We start from the raw sequence: 21,395 nt of genomic DNA, 5'->3' as shown, positions 1-21,395 counted from the left end.
ACCATTGGGCGACCGCACGTGCTCTGTGGAAGGGGGTCTCCTGTTGCAGCCACGCTAGCCATGATTACAGGCAAGCAGGCCTGTGTAGCATTTTTATACATGACCCAAAGCATGCTGGGATGTTAATTGCTGAATTAACACATGGGCCACACCTGTGTCGAAGCCGTTGCTTGGTGTCCCTCATTTACCCAGGTGTTTCCATTTTTTTTTTGTCCACGACCTGCCCATAAATTAATATTTTCAAAGTAAAACATAGCTCATTCACCTGAGTCTGACAGTACCACCAGACCAAGCTCAGACTTGAACACAATTATTCTCACATGTACAATACTTTGGACTACTTGAAAAGTTTATAAATTAATCAAACAAATCAGTAAAACGTAACTCCCGTATACTGGTAAAAACTGGACTACCGTTGGTATCATGCTCACATCTGAGCTGTCTGGGCCTGAGTTTGATTCCAAATAGAGTACGGTTTTAATATCCGACTAAAACTGTGTTGCACTGCCAAGCACGCCCTTCATTCAAGAGTTGCTGTTCCTCCTGCAATTTGAACGTTTTTAGATTCCATTAATAGAGAGTTCATAGAACACCTTACCCTGTGCAGTCTTGAGAAAAAGGACATGGGACTTTGCTGGAAAGAGTTCACCGATAGAAGAAAAAAAGAAGTTGAAGATTCTCGAAGGTCTCCTGCCCTGAGATAGCATCCAATTTTGCTTGAATACTGCTAAACTGAAGGTTTTTGGAAGTACAAACAAGGCAACTCGATCCTCTGCTATGATCTCTCATTCTTCAAACAGGATCCTGCAGCCTCTTCCTTCTCTTCAGACATCAGAAGATGGTCAAACACTTGGAAAATATCTTTCAATCCTGGCATCTCTCATACAATATCTATCTCTCTGTCTCTCTGTCTCTCTACAACCCTCTTGAGGAAGTTCAGTCATTCAGACTCCTGGGTTTCACTATCAGCCATGACCTTTTTTGGGTAAACCACATTTCAAAGTTGGTCTGCAAAGCCAGCTGTCGACTGGGCATCCTCTGTCGTACAAAGTTCTTCCTTGGCATACTTGAACTCCTATCCACTGACAAGACCTTCATCCGCAGCTTGATTTAGTACTGCTCTCCACTCTGAGCTGGCTCCGCTGCCTCACATCTTGCTCAGATTGATGACGTGGAAACCAAGGCCTTCAAGATCATTGGAATCTCCCATGTGGGTGATGATTCTATCACTTCTTCATTGCAGACAGGTAGGTGGTCTCTGTCTTCTACAGCCTCCTTTTTGGTCTTGCACCCGCTGCTCTTTCTGTGCTTTGTGTCCTCCTCAGGTTTCTGCAGGGCACACACGGTCCATTATCAACCCCCGTCAGGTGCAACTACCTAAACCCAGGATCACTGCTCACCTCCACTCGTTTGTTCCTCTTCTCCCGCACCTGTGGAACCAACTTCCACATTCTCTTCAATCTCATTCTTCCCTCCAAGTCTTCAAGATGGCTGTTCACCACAATCTCAGATCGTCCCCAATCTAAAGCCTAATCTTTTGCCTTTATAATGGCCTTCAACTGTGCCGTTGGTGTTTCCCCACCTCTCTCAACTCATGTTCATTTCGTCCTGTTGTGTCCTGACCCGTTCAATGCACTCGTACTCGCTCTTCCATGAGCCTCGACCATGTATACAAAAAAGGTGATTTGTGCTGCACGGTGTTCTACAATTGAAATAAAATAAAAGTTTTAAAAGCTGTAGAAAAAAACAAAAACATTCAATCATAAGTTTACCACCAATGATGCAGAGCCTTTTACACCAACTTATTTAACATGTTAAATTAGTTATTCATGCCTGTTGTTTGTGTCCTTTATGACGTCCCAAAAACAGTAAGTTTCCTGTTTGGAATCGTTTTCAAGTTTGTCTGACTGCCAGGCAGCCAGACACAGAATAAAAACAATTACCTTACTCGTCTGTGCGCTGGACACTCTTGTCGAGATTCCGTACAATTTGTCATATTTGGAGCCAAAGTAGTGCTAAACTGCAGGTTCATGTTAAGATTCATGTTCTAGTGTTCAAAATATAATTTTCCTTCTGTATCGTTGTTGTAGTTGTCGTGTTCAACTGAAATCAAGTTGTTCCTTGACCATAGACTGACAGACAGATAGTGTGAACCAATTGCGTTCTGCTTTTTCTTTCACTTTCAAACTTTTATTTCAATTGTAGAACACCGTAGAACACAAATCGCCTTGTTTGCACTTCCAAAACCCTCAGTTTAGCAGTACTTGTTGCTTTGTGCTCCACACACACGGGGTAAATATCTGTCACATGAGCTTAACTGCCAAACAGGAACCCCAATGGCAAGACATTGTGACCTCCTAAGAATGGGCTTGAAAATTCACTGAGATACTTTTGCTGACTGGAGGTGCACTCTTTCATCGTTGCGTTGAAATAGATAAAACTCAGTAATGATCAGTTTTTTGAAATTTCAGTTTGGGTTCTCTTTTCTCACTAATGCAAGCCTAAGATAGATTTTCTTGGGTGATATGCTTGGTGCTACACTTTTTCAGCCAAGAGGGTTTAAGGAGGGAACAGTAAGCGAGCGGAAAGTTTCCATTGGAAAATAACGTCAAGGTTTGGAAATTGGACCATTGTGCACAAACTGTAGAAGGGATGCAAAATTTGAATGAGGAAAATTACAGTGTCCTGAACTTTGTGCCATTCCATAGCCTTGAACGAAGAACCCCTCCCATCAGGCTGCTTATCATTGCCTATCTGTATCCTTTGTCCTCATCTCCACCCTTCCCTTTTTGTTTGTCTGTAACTGTGACTGACTGTCTCTGTCTCTGTATCAAAAAAAGAGACAAGGATATTAGTAGTATTTATGTAGACTTTCCTGAATTAAAAGATTACATAATTTTGGTGAATGATCAAGGCTTATCTTTTCCTAAATGAGAACGTTGTCACATGTCCATTGTGTAACTCAGCCTTAATGTGTCCGAGGACCTTTGCTCCATGTTATGATTCACTACCCAAGTGTGAAAAACAGACTGGGCGTTACACTCGAATCGAGGTTCCGCAAAAGTAAAAATGAGAAAAAAATATTTAGACTAATATAATCACCGATGAAAACGATTTTACTTTAACTTGATTAAAGTCTATTTCGCTAAATCTGGAGAGTCCAAGTGCTTTCTCTCTTTTTTTTTTCCAACTTCATTCTTTAAACTTACAAATCAAATGAAAGACCAAATACTGCATTGGGGTCATCAGAAGGAACCCGAATAAGCAAAGAGCAAAGATGGAATCATCAGGAGGAACCTGGACAGGATTTGTGTTTCGGCTGCGACTTCCGCTTCCCTCAACCCCATGCAGGCACAGCCAAGTGAACCTTACAGCAACAAAAAATTAAAAAGAGAAATGTGAAAAGGGAGAAAGAAGGGTGAAAGGACCAAAGATGTAAGATGTCGGGAAAAACCCAAACCCGGATAGGTCGGTCTCAGCAGTTACTCCCAAAGCTCCTTTTATCCTTCAAACTAACCGATAGCATGGTGTTGCCATCTCTCCTTGAGACTATCAGGGGGTGTTTGAGAATTTTTTTTGATAATTTGAAGACATTTCTCTTTATTTATTTTCAATTTACATCCTACATTTGAAGCCTGGTGTTGGCTTAGTGGTTAGGGTGGTGGCTTGGGATCCCAGGGTCCTGAGTTCAAGCCCCGTTGGCTGCTGAATTAACACCAGGGGGTTGACTCAGCCTGTCATCCTTCCGAGGTCGTCGAAACGAGTACCAGTTTACTGGTCCCGGTGTATGCCCCGGTTAGAATAGGTGTACCATATCCCTGTGTGTCGTAAGAGGCGACCAGGGTTGGCGTCAGGAAGGGCATCCGGCCATAAAACATTGCCTCAAGAAAAAGCCCAACCCCTGCACAGCTGGGAAAAATGGCTGTAAAAACGGTCATTTTTTTTTTTTAATTTACATCCTACATTTGGAAATTATTTTACTTTAATTCCTTTACTCAACGGTTTCAATGTCACGTGTCACCGATTTATTGTCTGGATACAATCAAAAAGAACGTTGAACGAAGTTGCGAACTGCCAAGAGAAGAAAGATTGTCTCAATGGATATTAAGTTCCACAAGAACAAGTTTATCTTATCCCTTTGGAGGTCACTGTGCTCCAGTGAGTACTCATCGTTGTGCATACCATGCTCGTGCTACCTAAAAAGGTGTGGTGAATTACGATACATGACATGACATGTCACTTGAATACAACAATGGCCATACATTGTGGACAATGTGATTGTCTCTGATTCACTTCGATTATCGACATAACAATGACATTACAGTTGACACGTGACCTCAACTTTAACCAATTGTGCTCCTTGCTTGCTCTGCACACTTCAATAAACATCCCACAAATAAGCGTCCTGCCTCAGATATTTCTCTAATATTTAATTTTCTCTCATTGTACAAATTGTAACACTGAGCACAATACAAAACTTGTTGTAAAAGGAAAATAATGATAAAATAAAAACCAAGGACAATTTTCACATGTGTATTGACAAAGAGAGATCCTTGGATCTCCCTTCGGCAATTCACAGCAAAGCACCTCATGGAGCCTCGGGGGTTGTTATAGACCAGGAGGAGTGGTCACAACCACACATGAGGTTGAGTTTTGCCGGGATACCGTGCCAAGGGTTTGATACCAAAGGATCTTTGTAAAGACCAAGGAACCAAAACTCCAGCAAACTCGTCGACACTGAGTACCCAAAGGGAGTTTCCTTTCTGAACGTCACTTTCCCTCCTGGGATGAAGTGACTTAACCCTTGATAACATTTTAAGGAGGCAATATCCTCCCTCCAACCAAATCGCTCCCATGTTAAAGTTTCTCTGGCAGTCCCTCCCCCTGATAGGAATATATAACTAGCTTTTCGTGCACCCTGCCCCTCATTCTAGCCATAAGGAACAATCACCGGTAAGTGTTTTGGCGCAGCGCGGAAAACCCCATTGCAATGCAGACTTCACTATCTGTGGGGTTATGGTGTGGGTTGTGGAGTCAGGGGAAGGTCTCGGGTCAGCTTAGGGTGAGGTGGTACGGAGGGTCTGAGTGGGTGGATTTGGGGTGGTACGGAGGGTCTGAGTGGGTGGGTTTGGGGTGGTAAGGAGGGTCTGAGTGGGTGGGTTTGGGGTGGTACGGAGGGTCTGAGTGGGTGGTACGGAGGGTAGGAGGGTAGGAGAAACATGAGTTTATTTATTAACATGTTGTAAAAGTTTGATGAATCAGTTGAGGTTTTCATTTTATACCACATTCCTTCATGTTGGACATTTTTATTTCTTCACACAAAAGGTGATCACCAAGTTCATCGCCTAACAAGATTAAAAAAGCCATATCATTAAAAAAAAACATCAAAGGTTCATGTTTTTTAAAACTTTTTTGTTGTTTGAATTTTTTTTTTTAACTAAGTAAAAATTATGAAATACAACTAGTTTTCTCAACGGAATGGTGAGATAGGTTTGCAAACCGCCTTGGTGAAAAGAGATGAAGCGACGTTTCGGGCATGACCCCTTCCTCAAACCAAGTGAGAGAACTGAGGATAGAAAGAAGGAATATGATAGTTTTATAAATGGGGATGGAAGGGAGGGGGATCAGGATGACATCAGGAATGGAGGGAGAGGCAATGAAAACAAATAAAACAAGTTAACTTAAAAGGAAATAAAAAAACGGTTTTAAAATTAAACCTCCAATGATAAGATCCTTGAAAGTGAACTTCGTTTGTCTTCCATTTCCTCGGTGTCCACCTCTTTGTCTTTTCATTCCATTCACTTATTTTTCTCTTACCTTTGTCTCTTCTACCTGTTTAACGACTACAATTATTCCCACCTTCTTGAAGGGTTGGTTGAGGGAGGTTTTTGGCCCAACTAGTTTTTATATCCATAGTCGAGGCCCATGAAAGAGCTAGTACGAGTACACTGAACGGATCAGGACACAACAAGACAAACAATGGGTGTGGGAAGGAATAGGGGGCAGGAGAGGATGCATGGGGGTGGACAAGATGGATACAGAGGGAACACTCAGGAGGGAAAAACTGGAAATTTTCATCTGATTAACTTGAACGGAATTTGCATATTATGTTGGGTTACTGGATTGGTTCACCAATCAAAAGCTGAAGTCTATTGTTTTGGAGGTCAAAAGGTGAAAGGGCTAAAGGTCAATATCGCATAAAATCATCAAATGTCATCCGATTGACTTGAAATTCGAACACGGTTTGCATATCGGTTATCTGGCGCATATTGTTTGAGGGCAAAAGGTCAAAGGTCAAAGTCACAAAATCGTCAATTTTCATCCGATTGGCTTGAAATTTGAACAAAATTTGCATATCGAGTACCTGAATTGGTTCACCAATCAAAAAGCTAGAAACTCATTGTTTTTGAGGTCCAAAGGACAATGTCACAGCGAATTATTTCACAATGACCGGTCGATGAACGCTTGTCTGTCTGTCTGTCTGCACAGAAAGTGAGTGTCTATTAATTACGCACTATGTGAATGTGATTACGTCTACTAATGATGTACTATTGGAACGTGAATATGTATATTAATTGCGTACTGTTGAAATGTGAGTTTGTCGATTAAATACACAGTATTGGAACTGAGTAGGCCAACGTCTATTAATGATGTAGGATTTGGAACGTATGTCTCTTAAATATGGTGAGTTGGAAATTACGTCTACTCATAATGCACTAGTTACATATTGGAATGTATGAGTTACGTAACACGCCAGCGTACAAACACCACACAAAGTTAGTCCTTTTTTAAAAATTAATTTTGTTCTTTTTATCAGAATTTTCTTTTTCAGAAACACAAAAGGATTTTTTTGTTTCTTTGTGCTTCTCACCTTTGACACCTGCTCTTGTTCTGCCTCTTTTAATGTATATCTGCCCTTTTTTCTGGACCTGTGATCTCTGATATCCCCATGACTCCGTCCATCCCTGACATCACAGTGAGCCTCTCTCTTTCATCCACATACTGCATGTGATCAGATATACAGTATATATATATATATATATATATATATATATATATATATATATATATATATATATATATATATATATATATATATATATATATATATATATACATGATCACGAACCATGGTCGACAGAGAGAGGGTCAGTGCTGGCAAAGTACTTTATATGTCTGGGGTTACAATCCTGGACAGGTCACCACTCTGACAGTTAGTCCAGGCAGGAATTTGTAATTTGTTCAGGGTGCTGGTGATAGCTCATCTGCTGTTTGTAAAGGACACGGTGGGATCTTTGACGTCCACCAACTAATGCCGGGAGACAGGACGCCCAGTTTAACGTCACACCCGAGGGACAGCACATACTGATGAATCACCCTGCCTGTGAAACATCAGGAGTCCAGGATGGCAGTTTATAGCTGGAAGCTGGGTCAGGGTTCAAACCCAGGCTGGACAGGTTGGAGGCGAATCTACGTACCTCGAGGACAACTTGCCAGCACACACCGATGCAGACCAACTCCAGTCGTTTTCCTTTGTAATCTTTTACCATAATCCAGCTATTGGATGTATGTGACTCTCCAAAATAGCTGCACCCCCCTTGTGGTGTGTGTTCTAACTGAGAAGTGCATGGGAAACTGAAGCTCGAAAAATGTAAAGAGATACATATGTGCACACACAATGATTTAATTTGAAACTAAACAAATAATGCAACGATCACAGAACATGGTGAAAGGATCTGATTGAGAAGAACAATATTTAAGTGCTTTTTGTAGATGGGCACTTCAGCTCGTAACATGATACATCTTGTCGTTTCTTTATATTTTACTAGTGCATGCCCGTACGTGCAAACAAAAACAAACAAACTTTCAAACCGTGTGCTAGAAACAACAACCATACAGGCCGTTCCTTCACTCTCGTAAACGGCACACACACACACACACACACACACACACACACACACACACACACACACACACACACACACACACACACACACACACACACACACACACACACACACTGCTGGAATTATAGATATATGAAATGAGGTCAATGAGATGACAAATGAAGGGGTTGAATGCAGACTGCAGAACAATGAGTAAGGAAACCCGTCGTTGTGAATCGTTTCTACCACCAAATTGAGATGTATTTCGTTGGCAAGCATGTTGAGTGGAGCTGAATTCCTTAACACTTCCAAAGGCCACAGCATTTTGACACTTGGAAACAAAAAAAAAAGTTGTGCACTTTTTTTTGATAAATTATTTTCGGAACAATTTTTCTTCAATAAATAAGTAATAATAAAAATTGTCTCCATGTACATTGTACACACCTTTATCTCATTAGCACCTCTTCATAAACAACATTGCTGAGGAAACGGCACTTATAAATAATAATAAAAATTGTCTCCATGTACATTGTACACACCTTTATCTCATTAGCACCTCTTCATAAACAACATTGCTGAGGAAACGGCACTTATAAATAATAATAAAAATTGTCTCCATGTACATTGTACACACCTTTATCTCATTAGCACCTCTTCATAAGCAACATTGCTGAGGAAACGGCGCTTATAAATAATAATAAAAATTGTCTCCATGTACATTGTACACACCTTTATCAGGTTAGCACCTCTTCATAAACAACATTGCTGAGGAAACGGCACTTATAAATAATAATAAAAATTGTCTCCATGTACATTGTACACACCTTTATCTCATTAGCACCTCTTCATAAGCAACATTGCTGAGGAAACGGCGCTTATAAGTAATAATAAAAATTGTCTCCATGTACATTGTACACACCTTTATCAGGTTAGCACCTCTTCATAAACAACATTGCTGAGGAAACGGCGCTTATAAATAATAATAAAAATTGTCTCCATGTACATTGTACACACCTTTATCTCGTGAGCACCTCTTCATAAACAACATTGCTGAGGGAACGGCACTTATAAATAATAATAAAAATTGTCTCCATGTACATTGTACACACCTTTATCAGGTTAGCACCTCTTCATAAACAACATTGCTGAGGAAACGGCGCTTATAAATAATAATAAAAATTGTCTCCATGTACATTGTACACACCTTTATCTCATTAGCACCTCTTCATAAACAACATTGCTGAGGGAACGGCACTTATAAATAATAATAAAAATTGTCTCCATGTACATTGTACACACCTTTATCTCATTAGCACCTCTTCATAAACAACATTGCTGAGGAAACGGCACTTATAAATAATAATAAAAATTGTCTCCATGTATATTGTACACACCTTTATCTCGTGAGCACCTCTTCATAAACAACATCGCTGAGGAAACGGCGCTTCTTCTTTGTTTCCTCATCCAGGGCAAGAATGCAGAGGCTGCTGGATCTGCCAACGTTTTGATAAATTATTAGTTTTAATGGCCAATTATTCAATTTGCGCCAACGTATTTTGCCTTTTCGCAAGGAAAAACACAAAGAGAAGAGAAAAAAAAACAAAACGTTCGTGCAAAAAAAAAAAAAAAAACTTCCTGGTTCGGAGCATACCAGCTCACTCTGATGTTACCCAAATTTATGCACCGTCTGATATTAAAACGAAGAGGAAAGAGGAGAAGAAAAAAACGTGCAAAAATTGTTTTACTTCCTGCTTCGGTGCATACCAGCTAACTCTGATGTTACCCAAATTTATGCACCGTCTAATATGAAAACGATCATAACTTGGGCCATTGTGTTTATCTATAAATGCGCATAAGTAATCGAGAAATTATTAGAATACACGAAGTCATCATTATCCAGAAGTCCATACGTTGTAACCCGAAATGGGGACCGCGGCTGAGGTTCCCTTCCCCATCGCCCATGCCTACGCAGCGACGTGTCCTGTCATTGGTTGGTAAATAAATGGCCATAACTTGGGAACCACTTGTCCGATTATTATCAAACCTTGAAAATGCACATCCTCAGGTCCCCAGCAATATATTTGGCAAGTTTCAATTTGATCAGACCAGTGGTTGTCGAGAAACAGCGGTCACAGATACACACACACACACACACACACGCACACACACGCACGCACGCACACACACGCACGCACGCACGCACGCACGCACACACAGGCACGCACGCACGCACGCACACACACACACACATTGCTGGAATTATAGATAGATGAATAAACCAGGTATGTTATTACCCTGGGGATTAAAACGACAAAACTTCAAGTTTGGTTCTGCCACATGTAATGATAATTTCAAAAATCCATTCATATGCATAACCTGGTGTTAGCTTAGTGGTTAGGGGGGTGGCTTTGGATCCTAAGGTCCTGAGTTCAATCTCCGTTGGCTGCTGAATTAACACCAGGGGGTTGACAACCTATCATCCTTCTGAGGTTAGTGAAGTGTGAGTACCAGTGTAGCAGCCAAAAGGCTGCATATGAAGGGAAGGTGTATTGATGGATTTATTAAAACCAATCTGGTATTGGTGTGGTACAGGCATGATGGGCTGAATGTCCTCCTGTGCATAAAAATTCCTTTTTTGTTTTTTATGTACTATTGGAATCACCACTGACATGGCGGGGATGTGACTTTCTCCAGCAGGACATAGTTGCCACAGAGGTGGTTCAGCGCAGGGCTACTAGATTGATTCCGGGCCAAGCGAGGCTCAGCTCGGAGGAGCGGCTGAAGGAGACACGGCTTTATACACGAGAAAGGAGGCGGTTACGAGGAGATATGATAGAGATGTTTAAGATAATGAAAGGTAGAGATAAAATAAGTGCAGATTAATTATTTAACAGAGTACACAGTGATGGCACCAGGGGCCATAACTTGAGGGTAAAGAAGAGAAGAGTTAAGACAGTAGTTAGGCAGGGAACTTTTACTCAGAGTAGTTAATGCATGGAATGGTCTCCCTGGAAAGGTAGTGGCAGCAGAAACAGTAGATAAGTTAAAATCAGAATGAGATAGGTACCTGGAAGTTATGGAGATGGAGGGGTATAGGGATGTTGGCCAGACTTTTAGGTAGTTTGAGCATTGATGGGTGATGGTGTGCAAGTGTCTGGTTAACACACTGCTTTTTAATGTGTTGTTGGAATCACTGAGATGACGTGGGTGTGATTGTCGGAAGGGCAAAGCTGCCATCGAGAGGGTTCAGCGCAGGACTCCTAGATTGATTCCGGGCCTAGCTCGACTTAGCTGAGGTGGGGGTCTCGTTAAGGGGTGTTGTGTGATTGATGTTGTGTGTTTTTACCCAATCTCATGCCCCCTCCCCTGGAAATAAGGGGAAAAAAACATTTTGCATTTTCTTTTTTTGGTCTTGTGTTGATAAATTAGTGTGGTATTGATGTAGTGCAGGCATGATGGGCTGAATGGCCTCCACCTGCGTCAAATTTCCTTGATTCCTTATAATTTTAAGAGTCAATCCAGAGGAATTGCAAAATGTATTTTTTGGGGAGAGGGGAGAAGGGTTAGGGTGGAATCACAGGAAGCCAGTCACAGAACCCAATACAGTATAGCAGAAAACTCGTGGCAGAAATCACAGTTGCGCTCCGGCCAATGCTCGAGGGACCTCTTGAGGAAGGTGCTGGACATCCTGGAGCTGGTAACAAACAACACAGACTTTAATAGTTCTCACCGATTTTACAAACATTAATGATTCTTTCATGACTCAAGCCGGTTATGTCAGCTAAAAACTTCTGGTCAAATTACCTTAAACCCCGCTCCAAGCAGTTGAGCCCCAAACAGGTGAAACAGACCTTTGTGTGAGAATTCTCCACCTGTAAGTTGTGTGCAAGAGGTGCTTCCTGGTGGATTGCTCATAGGAGTTAACAGAATCATTTGTGGTGAAAGTGTCTGCAATTGTCTTCCTCTTGGGAATAGTCAATCCAGCATGGTAGGCAAGGGAAATAGACTGTAGGCCCTCGCCATCAGACGTTGATTATTGCGGTCCACTCCTTGGCAGAGGATGAAATATTGTTGAAAGTGAAGCTAACATATAGTGGGGCAACTTAGCTAAATATAGCATAACAATTGTGCATTTTGTGAAGAAAGCACCAAATTTGGCACACGAGTTCATATTATGAACAGAGTTGGATATTGGGCCATCTCAAATTCATCCACTGATGGCTGTTTGTAGCCATTTTCCACTGCCATCAAAAATTTTGAGACGGCCAAATATCCAAATCTGTTCATAATATAATAGGCTACTGGAGTGCCAAATTTGGTGCTTTCTTCACAAAATGCACAATTGTTATGCTAAGTTGCCCCACAAATAGGCTTAATCATGATTTGAACTTGTCCCACTTTTAGAAGTTGAACGTTGGTCCACACTTCACGCCGAAAATTTGTCGTTTCATTTTTGGTTACGTGAAAAATTTGGTTGCCCACTCCTGATTGATGCCAATACAAACATGCACAATGGTACCAGCTTTAAGGCTGGTAAGTGCATCTACTTACTGTCCACACTACGTTAAAGATGACCTCTTGAAAGTCATCGTCTTTAACTCGTCTAGCCCATCATCTCCTCCACCTGTGTTCTCAGGCTCACTGTCTACATCATCATCAGTGGGCGTTGGTATATCTGTATTCTTACATGTATGACGTGAGCATTGTTCTGTGCATGGAATGCTTAAAGACACACAGCATTTGTCATCTGCCTCTACTTCTCTGCACTTACACTTCTTGCATGTACAGGATGAAAGGATTAAGAATGCTTTTTGAGCTGATTGCATCTGCATCATTTATCAGCTTCCATCCCTGTCCAACAGCAGGTGGAATATCTGGGTGCTGTTCTAAGTTACGCTAGTAAATTGGCTCGCTGAATATGGTTATGCAAGGCATCTCGAGGTGGTGACAAAACATTCTCTGCCGTGGTCGCCAAGGATAACATCGCACATCTCGTATCATTTATGTTTGAGTATTCCTGCTGACCATTGTGTTTGCAGACAAAGACTTCCAGGTCTGACACCATGGATTCAGTTATTGTAAACGATTCCCCCAGAGATTGAAATGCCAAACACAATGCTGGGTTGTCGATTATAATCAGTATGATAGCCTTCGTCTTCCCTTTACTGTAAATGAACTGACAGTCACATCCAGTCACAGTGAAGAGTCACAGTGAAGGCCGACCAGTGACTTGGTGATGTCATCTCCAAGGTGTTGCACAATAGCCTGGAGATGAATAGGCCGCAGATTCTCATATTTCCCAGTGTGCAAGTAGAGCTGGGAGCCACCAAGACTTGAAGTTAATGCGATGCCGATGACAAACACATCCGTGTCCGGACTCATGATATTGAAACACATTCAGATTTGGAAATGTAGCTGGCATGTAAGAACAACAGTGCAGCTCTTAGATGTCTTTTACAAGAAACCGTTCCATCTTGCGGAATGATTGCAAGGCAGAGTCCCCCATGAGCCACTGTTACGGTCACACCTTTCAGTCTTCCAACATCGCACTTGCTCTACATCTCGAAGAGGAATTTAACCAACTTCTCCTTGTTGCAACTATGTGACAGGAACTTTTTTCCACAGTTTTGGGATTGGTTCGTCTGGCTTTTCAATCTTGATTTTCTTGGAGCCGCTCGCTGCTCTTCGTTTGCACTCTGCATTTTTGATGGCGACAGCAGTGTCCTGCAGTTGAACCACGAGTGCAAGCAAAATTCAACTATCGGTGGAGATTATTGTCAGCAAGTTGACCGATGTTCTGTGGCATGTACTTTGGGCCCATTTGTTGCAGCACGGCCATCCCCATCCACAATCCAAACACTCAGGCTTGATGTCTCAACCTTTGGCAATGTTTCAGGGTCCAGTTGAAAGTAAAGCAGCAGCCTTGCCTTATTAGTTTTTACAAGGCATCCATCGTGTGCAGCCATAGCCAGTCGAAGTAGGCCCAAACAATATGACAGCATGTTCTTCACATCAATTTTGCAGGTTCTGCCTATGATGACAAGTCTGGCAAGAAGTTTCCGGTCACTTTTCAAACTGACTGCTTCACCCTTTCCCTTTGTCGTCACCTTGTTCCCTGCATCAGTGAATGATTTAATCTTCATTTTCCTTCATGTGGAGTTGAGTTCAGTCTGAATTCCCTGCAGTCGGTGCTTTAAAAAGGTGACGAATGCATCATCTCCCTTCTGGTGAGCAGTCTTCAGGTCAAGGCAAACTTTAAGGGATGAAATGATGCTGGAAGACATTTGAATTAGATCTTCAGGGTGTTCAACTTCTTCATTTATTCGACTACTTTCCAGTTTGTCCGTAAGCATTGTCATGACCTCCTTGATCCTCTCTGAAACTGTAAACTGTGTGGCGAGTCTTTGCTCGAGCTGCAGTGATCATCACGAGCGGTGTGCCAGTCATCGGCTGCATCTCACCTGTTCTTTTGAGTGCTTCCTTTTCTCTTCATCTTGATTTCTCCGAACATCGGGAGAAATGAGCTTCAACTGTCTTTGGGCTGGCAGGGTACGTTCCCGTCCAGAGAGAAGAGTCGGTCCCAGCAAAAAAGAAAACTGGCGAAAAGGGTTGGACACCGGCAAAATAAGCAGACGTCACGTTCACGGCCTCCTATACATTCATGGTCGATCTAATTTGGAACCCCTGCCCCTCTATTCTAATTATTTGAAACTAATTTATCCCTCCTGGGCCCATGAATCCCTGAAACTACATTTTCTCCCAGAGGGAGACACCGGTTTACATGGACCGCATTGTGATCCCCCTTGGAGCTTTTCACGTGATGGCAAGAGATTTGGGGATGCCGGGCTTCAGGATATCTGAATGGAGAGTCAGAGGTTGTCGCGTCTGGATCAATGAATGGTGTGATGAATGGTCATCACTGCAATGGGAGTATCTGTTGTTATCAACTTAAGAAGTCATCTTTCACGTAGTGTGGACAGTAAGTACATGCAGCTGATGCCATTGTGCACATTTGTGTTGGCATCAATCAGGAGTGCGCAACTAAAATTTTCACGTAACCCAAAATTACACTCAAACTTTGGGCGTGAGTGTGAGCTCACGTGCAACTTCTGAAAGTGGGATAAGTTATAATAATGATTAGGCCTATACACCTTAGGATTAGGCCTTAGGATTAGGATTAGGCCTAGCTACACTTTAAACAATATTTCATCCTCTGCCAAGGCATGGGCCAGAAGAATCATTTTCTGAAGGGATATGATGGGCAGGACCTGTAGTCTAAAATGTCTATAATCAGTCTCACCCCAAAGGAGATGCGAGACTATTGAAATGCCCGTCTGCGTCTGTCGATGTGCGTGTGCGTGTGCGTGTGTGTGTGTGTGCCCGCATCCATATATTTTCACTTTTAAAATGTTTTTCTCTGCAACCACTTGTCCGGTGACCTTTAAACATAGGAGGGACTCCCCATGGAGAATATTTTACAGTACTGCATTGCTAACTCTGAGGTCATAGATCACATGGTATGACAGCCATATTGGATTAAAGGAAAAACTATGGACATCATTTTCTCTGAAACAGCTGAACTAAAAAAAATTGAAACTTTGCACGTCATCAACTCCCCATGGGGTATATAGGGTGATAACGATGACATCATCAGTGAAGTGGTATACCAGCCATAAATGGTTGAATTGAAATCTTTATCCAAAAAAAATCTTTAACTTCTTATATCTGATCTATGACCCGATGTGAGCGAATAATTAAATTTATGACGTTTATAACCCGCGCCAAGAATCGATGTGACGTAATAGGGTGCACGGTCGAAATATGGGTTTATGGGCCATAATAGCAGCATGTTCAGTTAACAATGGTATTTTTGTTCAGAATGAACGTGCGAGGTGGGGCTATGCGCTCTGCGAGTGCCGTTCTAGTTTAAGTCAGCGAATGTGTTCATTGGGGTATTGTAGTTTTTCTTCAAAATTACAGTTTCTGAAATGTACTGGGTTCTATATATAATATATGATATGCCAAGCTTATAGTTACACACATCATCCATCTGTGCCCACCAGACAGCAAGACACATTAATGTCACTGTATCTTACAACACTATCCTTTCTGTGCACGCAACCATACATGCTGTCGGCTAATCAGGAAATTTAAAAACTTTGTCTAAAGGGGAATTATTGTTCACCACATCTATTGCAAGCAGCCATCTATTTACGTATCATGAATGTTAAACAACACGATTTCTATAGGGTGTTTAAGATGATAAGGGACCATAAATGTTAACCCACCAGCACTTACGGGACAATATGGGACGGTAATGAACTTGCACATCGAAGTATCTCAATTATCTACAATTTGCTTTGTTTAGAGAGACATGGCATTCAATGGATCATGGAAGGTGGAGAAGAGTGAAAATTACGGGCCTCTCCTCGAGAAAATGGGTTTGTATTGCACAAACAATGTCACCAAGAGACAGATAAAGATAATGTTATGAAGATGAGATTTTGCTGCATTTTATTGTGATGTTCTTTGATTAATGGAATGGTTAATGATGAAATTATTCTTGTTATAGGACTTTTGATCTAGGACAGCACAAGCACGTTTATTATTGTTTTGTCAGATAATTGTTTGGTATTTGCAATGTTAGTTCAGGAAAGAGTGGAGAGTGAATCGACAAGTGAAGGGAAAAACGGGCACACCCAATTGGTCAGTGTCACGACCAATCGATGAGTGAATATTGCTGACGTAGCTACAGACACACAAGCTCTATTTATGATACTCTTCTCGGAATGAGGCCTGTGATCTAGCGGCGAAGCAAGTCCTTAAAATTGATAGTTACCTGTATCCCTCTTGGCCCATCATAAATTGTTCCTCTAGTCAAGGACTTGATTGAGAAAAAAATGGCGATTTCAGTGGGACACCAACACGAAGGGAAGATTTTGTCACAAGGTGCACCCAGATGCGATTCCTCCAGTTAAGCTTCCCTGCTGGCTTGTCCAGAGAGATCAGATAGTTCTCTGTTGGTTAACAACTGAGCACTGTGGCCTAAATTCATACATCCATAGAATAGCTTGTCACTCTACGGGGTTATGTGAACATTTCAGGAAGCTAAAAGTTTTGATCCATCTGTTTTTAAAATGTCCACTTTATGAGGGATGCAGACGGCATCTTACCCCGAATATTAGAGGGAAGGGGATCAAAGTGTCGGATTTGCCAGGAACCATAAGTGTGTTGAACCAGAAGCATCCCTGACTCTGTAAAGCGGTGCTAAGATTCCTAAAAGAGCTGGAAATCCTTATAATTTTGAGGGAAACCTAATGGCTCCTTGGGTACCAGTGTCAAGTTTTGGTGCGTGGCGTATATAGAGCCACGGGGATCTGAAAGCGCCATTAAAATCTAAAGAAGAAGTTGAAGATACTCGCATTCTCACCAATTATATTCCTTTTTCCTACCTTCTTTTAACCCTCGACATTCCCTTCCCATGATTCCATATCTCTCAGTACTCTGCAAGTCTTGTCAGAACCTTTCAACCCCACCCAAACAGGATGCCTTATTGCCCCCTTTGCAGGAATGAACATGGTGAAACGAGCTGCAGCTGCACATGACAATCTCACGCTCAGCATCACACAGGACGGCGATAATTTCACTGTCAAGGAATCCAGCACGTTCCGCACAAAGGAGATTCCTTTCACTTTAGCGAAAATGTTCCAGACCACTATAGCCGATGGGACAGAGGTGGAGGTGAGATGATGATAAATCTATAGCATAACAGAGCCGTTTGCCTGTTTCTGTGTGTGTGTGTGTGTGTGTGTGTGTGTGTGTTGCCATTTTTCTCAGAGATGGCTGAATGCATCTTTATCACACTTTCAGAGGTTCATCAGTGAGTGCCAGGGAGTGTTTTAGGCAAAAACCAAATTAAAAATAAAAGTTGGATTTTGGGGGATTTTTATTTATCTAATCGCTCTATAATTGGTGTTGGGAAGTGTGTAGGGACCCCATTACTTCGTGGGTGTAGGGAAGTGATTTAGGCCCTCAAAAATAGACCAGGCAACACCGGGTACCCCCTACTCGTAACTGCATAATCATGAGAATGAAAAGAATAATTCCTAAACATGTAGTTATAACTTCCACCTGATAGGTAGTTAAGAAGTAGTGTACTTACCATAGAGCTATATTGGCTGTTGCACTGCACCATGTACTTTAGGGCAGGAACTTGTAATTTGTTCAGGGTACCAGCGATAACTCACCTAGTCTTTGTCAAAGACACCATGGGAACTTTAACAAACACCAAACGCTCGCAGATGGGATGTCAAGTTCAACATCCATCAGAGGGATGGGTGTCCTGCCCACGAAGCACGAATCCAACAGTTTGTACAGTCAGTCCGGAAATCAAATTCAGACCCGGCAGCTCAAAAGTGCGCTCGCTACCTCTGTTGCATCAAATTAGGGAACCTTACATCTCCACACACTCCACCTGCAGGGTTGTTGGGAGTTGCAAGAAGGAAAGTTGATTGGACGATTCACACGGAAGGACAACAAAAAAGACATCGTCACTGTAAGGGAAGTACAAGGAGGAAATATGACACAGGTAATGTGACACCTAACTTCCTTAATTCCACTCTAAAAGGTCATTTGCATGTCACGTTTGCATGTGAGAGGCGAAAGTTTCATGTAGAACTTGAATGTTAGGAAGAGGAGGAAAGGAGAAAAAATTGGGGCTTTGGAGGAGGAAAAATAATGTAAATTGGGCAATGATGTAGTGTTAGGCAATGATGTATGTGTTAGACAATGATGTATGTGTTAGACAATGATGTATGTGTTAGACAATGATGTATGTAATAGGCAATGATGTATGCGTTAGGCAATGATGTATGTGTTAGACAATGATGTATGTAATAGGCAATGATGTATGTGTTAGACAATGATGAGGTCAACAATTCTACTGTGTTGTGGATGACTCAAATTCTCCCCGAGTGAACACATGGCCAACGAGAACACCACTCGGGAGAGCATACACCTCTGCCAGGATGAACTGTTTACATTTTGTATCCCACTGATAGGCTGGATCTGGATATGAACATGAACCAAAATCTAATCGGCGTGTTCTTGTCACCTACCCAACTCATCAACCTAGTTTTGTCATAATTCGTCCCCAACTTTTTGAGATATCATGCTCACAGACAGAGACAGACAGACAGACAGACAGACGGGGGTGAAAACATAACCTCCGTCCATCTTTAGTGGCAGAGGTAATAAATTATCCTTAGGTGGCTGATGTACAGTACTCTCAAACCTCCTTAAACATACTTCATTACAGAGCAGACTGAAATGTTTACGTTTTACTGCATACAATTTATTAATTCCAGTATATGGACTTGTCACCCAATTTCTCAATTGTTAGCTCACCTGGACTTTAGTCAGGTGAGCTAATGCGATTGAGCAGTGTCCATATGTGAATGAGTGAGTGAGTCAGTCAGTGAGTCCATAAACACTTCAGTCACTATCGCTTGAACCAAACAGGTGATTTTGATGAAACTTGGCCACAAGCTTCATATCTGATGCCGAACAAAGGCGTATTGACCGCATCAAAATCTGTGCTCATTATGGAGGTCTATGGGGGTCAAGGGGAGGGGTTGAGCCCCCAAAATAGGTCTTTCCTCTCCTCCGAAACTACACACAATTTTCGATGAAACTTGATAACAACTTTCATCATCCGTGATGTATCAAAGTAAATCGACCACATCAAAATCTGTGCTCATTAGAAGGGTCTGCAGGGGGTTTGAGCCCCCCAAAATAGGTATTTGCTCTTTTCTCTGAAACTACACACACAATTTCAATGAAACTTGACCACAACCTTCATTACCAATGTTATAACAAAGTTTGTTCACGGCATTAAAAAAAAAAAAAATCAGGGTCTAATGGGGTCCACGGGGGGGGGGGGGGGGTTGAGTGACTGTTGCTCCTGATGCAGGTGAGCTTCAGGATGTGCAGTCCTATTTTTGAGGAATGTGCTCAATAAGTCAAAATCAATAAATAATGTTCAAAAAGATTACTTTCAATGGTGCATGCTTATGTCGTGTCTTCCCAACAGACAATGACATACGAAGGAGTCACTGCGAAGCGCCATTTCAAGAAGGTATAAATTTGCTTTGGTTTTGAAGCACATCGAGTTCAAGATTGTATGTCCACCAAGAACCCTGATTCAAGTCGTGCTTCTTACAAAGTGAGAGTAATAAAGATGAAAACGGAATAAAAATATTTCACGTTGTCTTACTCACTCCAATTTACACATTGTAACCTTTTCTTCAACTCTACAAGTATCCCTGCCCTGCATACACTACAATGGTTCTAAGTCTATCAGGGATGAACCTGCATTTGGAGATGTACAGAATGCTTCAAGACCTACAAAGTAATGTCTCTTACCTGCCATCCGAATTTTTGTTGACCCTCCTTACCCTTCTACCCTCATGACTGTGCATTTATTTCCCTCCTATTTACATTCCTCGCAGTTTTTCTTCATATAAAGTACTTTTTACTCTTCCGTGACCGTTGCACGAGGAAATAAAGTACAATTGCTCTACAACTATTTTTTTTTTTTTATCATTCTATCCTGTTCTTGGATCAGCACCTCTTCAAATTAGTCACCCCTCGAGATCCGCTGTGTTTGCAGAATGAATTTTTGTTCATGTACGTGATAAATATCGTCTTAAATATTCTGATAATTATAATCATTGTGACTGCCAGGATGGCCGAGAGGTTACACACACTCGCCTCGAAGCTGTCTAGCCTGGTTTGAATCTCGGACCAGCTATAAACTGTCATCCCAATGTGTCAATAGACGGGGCGATTCATCAGTGCATGTGCGCCGTCCCTCGGATTTACGTTAAACTTGGCGTCCTGTCTGACGGCATTAGTTGGTGGAGGTTAAAAATCCCACGGTGACCTTGGTGAAAAGGCGAGCTATCGCCGGCACCATGGCCAAATTCCAAATTTGTTGAACATCAGGTCTGGCCAGCCGGTTCGTGAAAGACTTCGGCCAAGCTTCCCATGACCAACCCAGCAAGAATGAGAGAATAATTGTGGTGGTGGTTAAAGAAGAAGATTGTGATACTCACGATCAGAGAGATGACCGTTTGTCGACCTAAATAGAGAGCGAAAGCTCGTCTCCAATCCTCCGTTCCCATTTTGGCCTCTCTGAAGGGTTTTCTATTGCTTTGGTCCAGTCCTGCTCTCCCTTCAATTGTTTAGTGTGTTAACCTCAACACCACCTTATGTCCAATCCTTTGTTTATTTCTAGCCTTTTCTAGTCTTTTATGTCAGTTTGTCAACCGCTTCACAATCCCTCCCCACTATTAGCGTGTATACCCCCCATCTTTCAACTATTTGAGACTAAACATACAAATTTAAAGTATACTTGAACCATGTACTTCCTATGAATCCTATGTCAGGAATACAGGACTTTCTAAGTGACGTGATCACCCCACAATGCATCGGCGCACATTTCGCAAA

General features: G+C 41.9%; 1 protein-coding gene across 1 annotated transcript; it reads left to right on the top strand.

Annotated features, from left to right (window-relative positions):
• The first annotated feature begins 4,871 nt into the window (after positions 1-4,871).
• Positions 4,872-20,469, top strand: FABP2 (fatty acid binding protein 2). Its single transcript, XM_085873347.1, has 5 exons — positions 4,872-4,953; positions 16,255-16,327; positions 17,455-17,627; positions 18,367-18,474; positions 19,978-20,469. The coding sequence occupies exons 2-5, from the start codon at positions 16,261-16,263 to the stop codon at positions 20,026-20,028; spliced, it is 399 nt and encodes a 132-aa protein (XP_085729473.1). The 5' UTR covers positions 4,872-4,953; positions 16,255-16,260; the 3' UTR covers positions 20,029-20,469.
• Positions 20,470-21,395: the final 926 nt, after the last annotated feature.

The sequence above is a fragment of the Eptatretus burgeri genome, chromosome 3, assembly GCF_056783735.1.
Source record: "Eptatretus burgeri isolate ZD-2024b chromosome 3, Ebu_testis_v1, whole genome shotgun sequence".
Lineage (NCBI taxonomy): Eukaryota > Metazoa > Chordata > Myxini > Myxiniformes > Myxinidae > Eptatretus > Eptatretus burgeri.
This window is presented reverse-complemented; position numbering and strand designations above follow the sequence as displayed.

Coding starts and splice junctions, on each gene's coding strand:
- FABP2 (XM_085873347.1), top strand. CDS start 16,261: ATGGCATTCAATGGATCATGGAAGGTGGAGAAGAGTGAAAATTACGGG. Junction 17,628..18,366: donor CCGATGGGACAGAGGTGGAG/GTGAGATGATGA, acceptor CTCCACCTGCAG/GGTTGTTGGGAGTTGCAAGA. Junction 18,475..19,977: donor AAGGAGGAAATATGACACAG/GTAATGTGACAC, acceptor TCTTCCCAACAG/ACAATGACATACGAAGGAGT.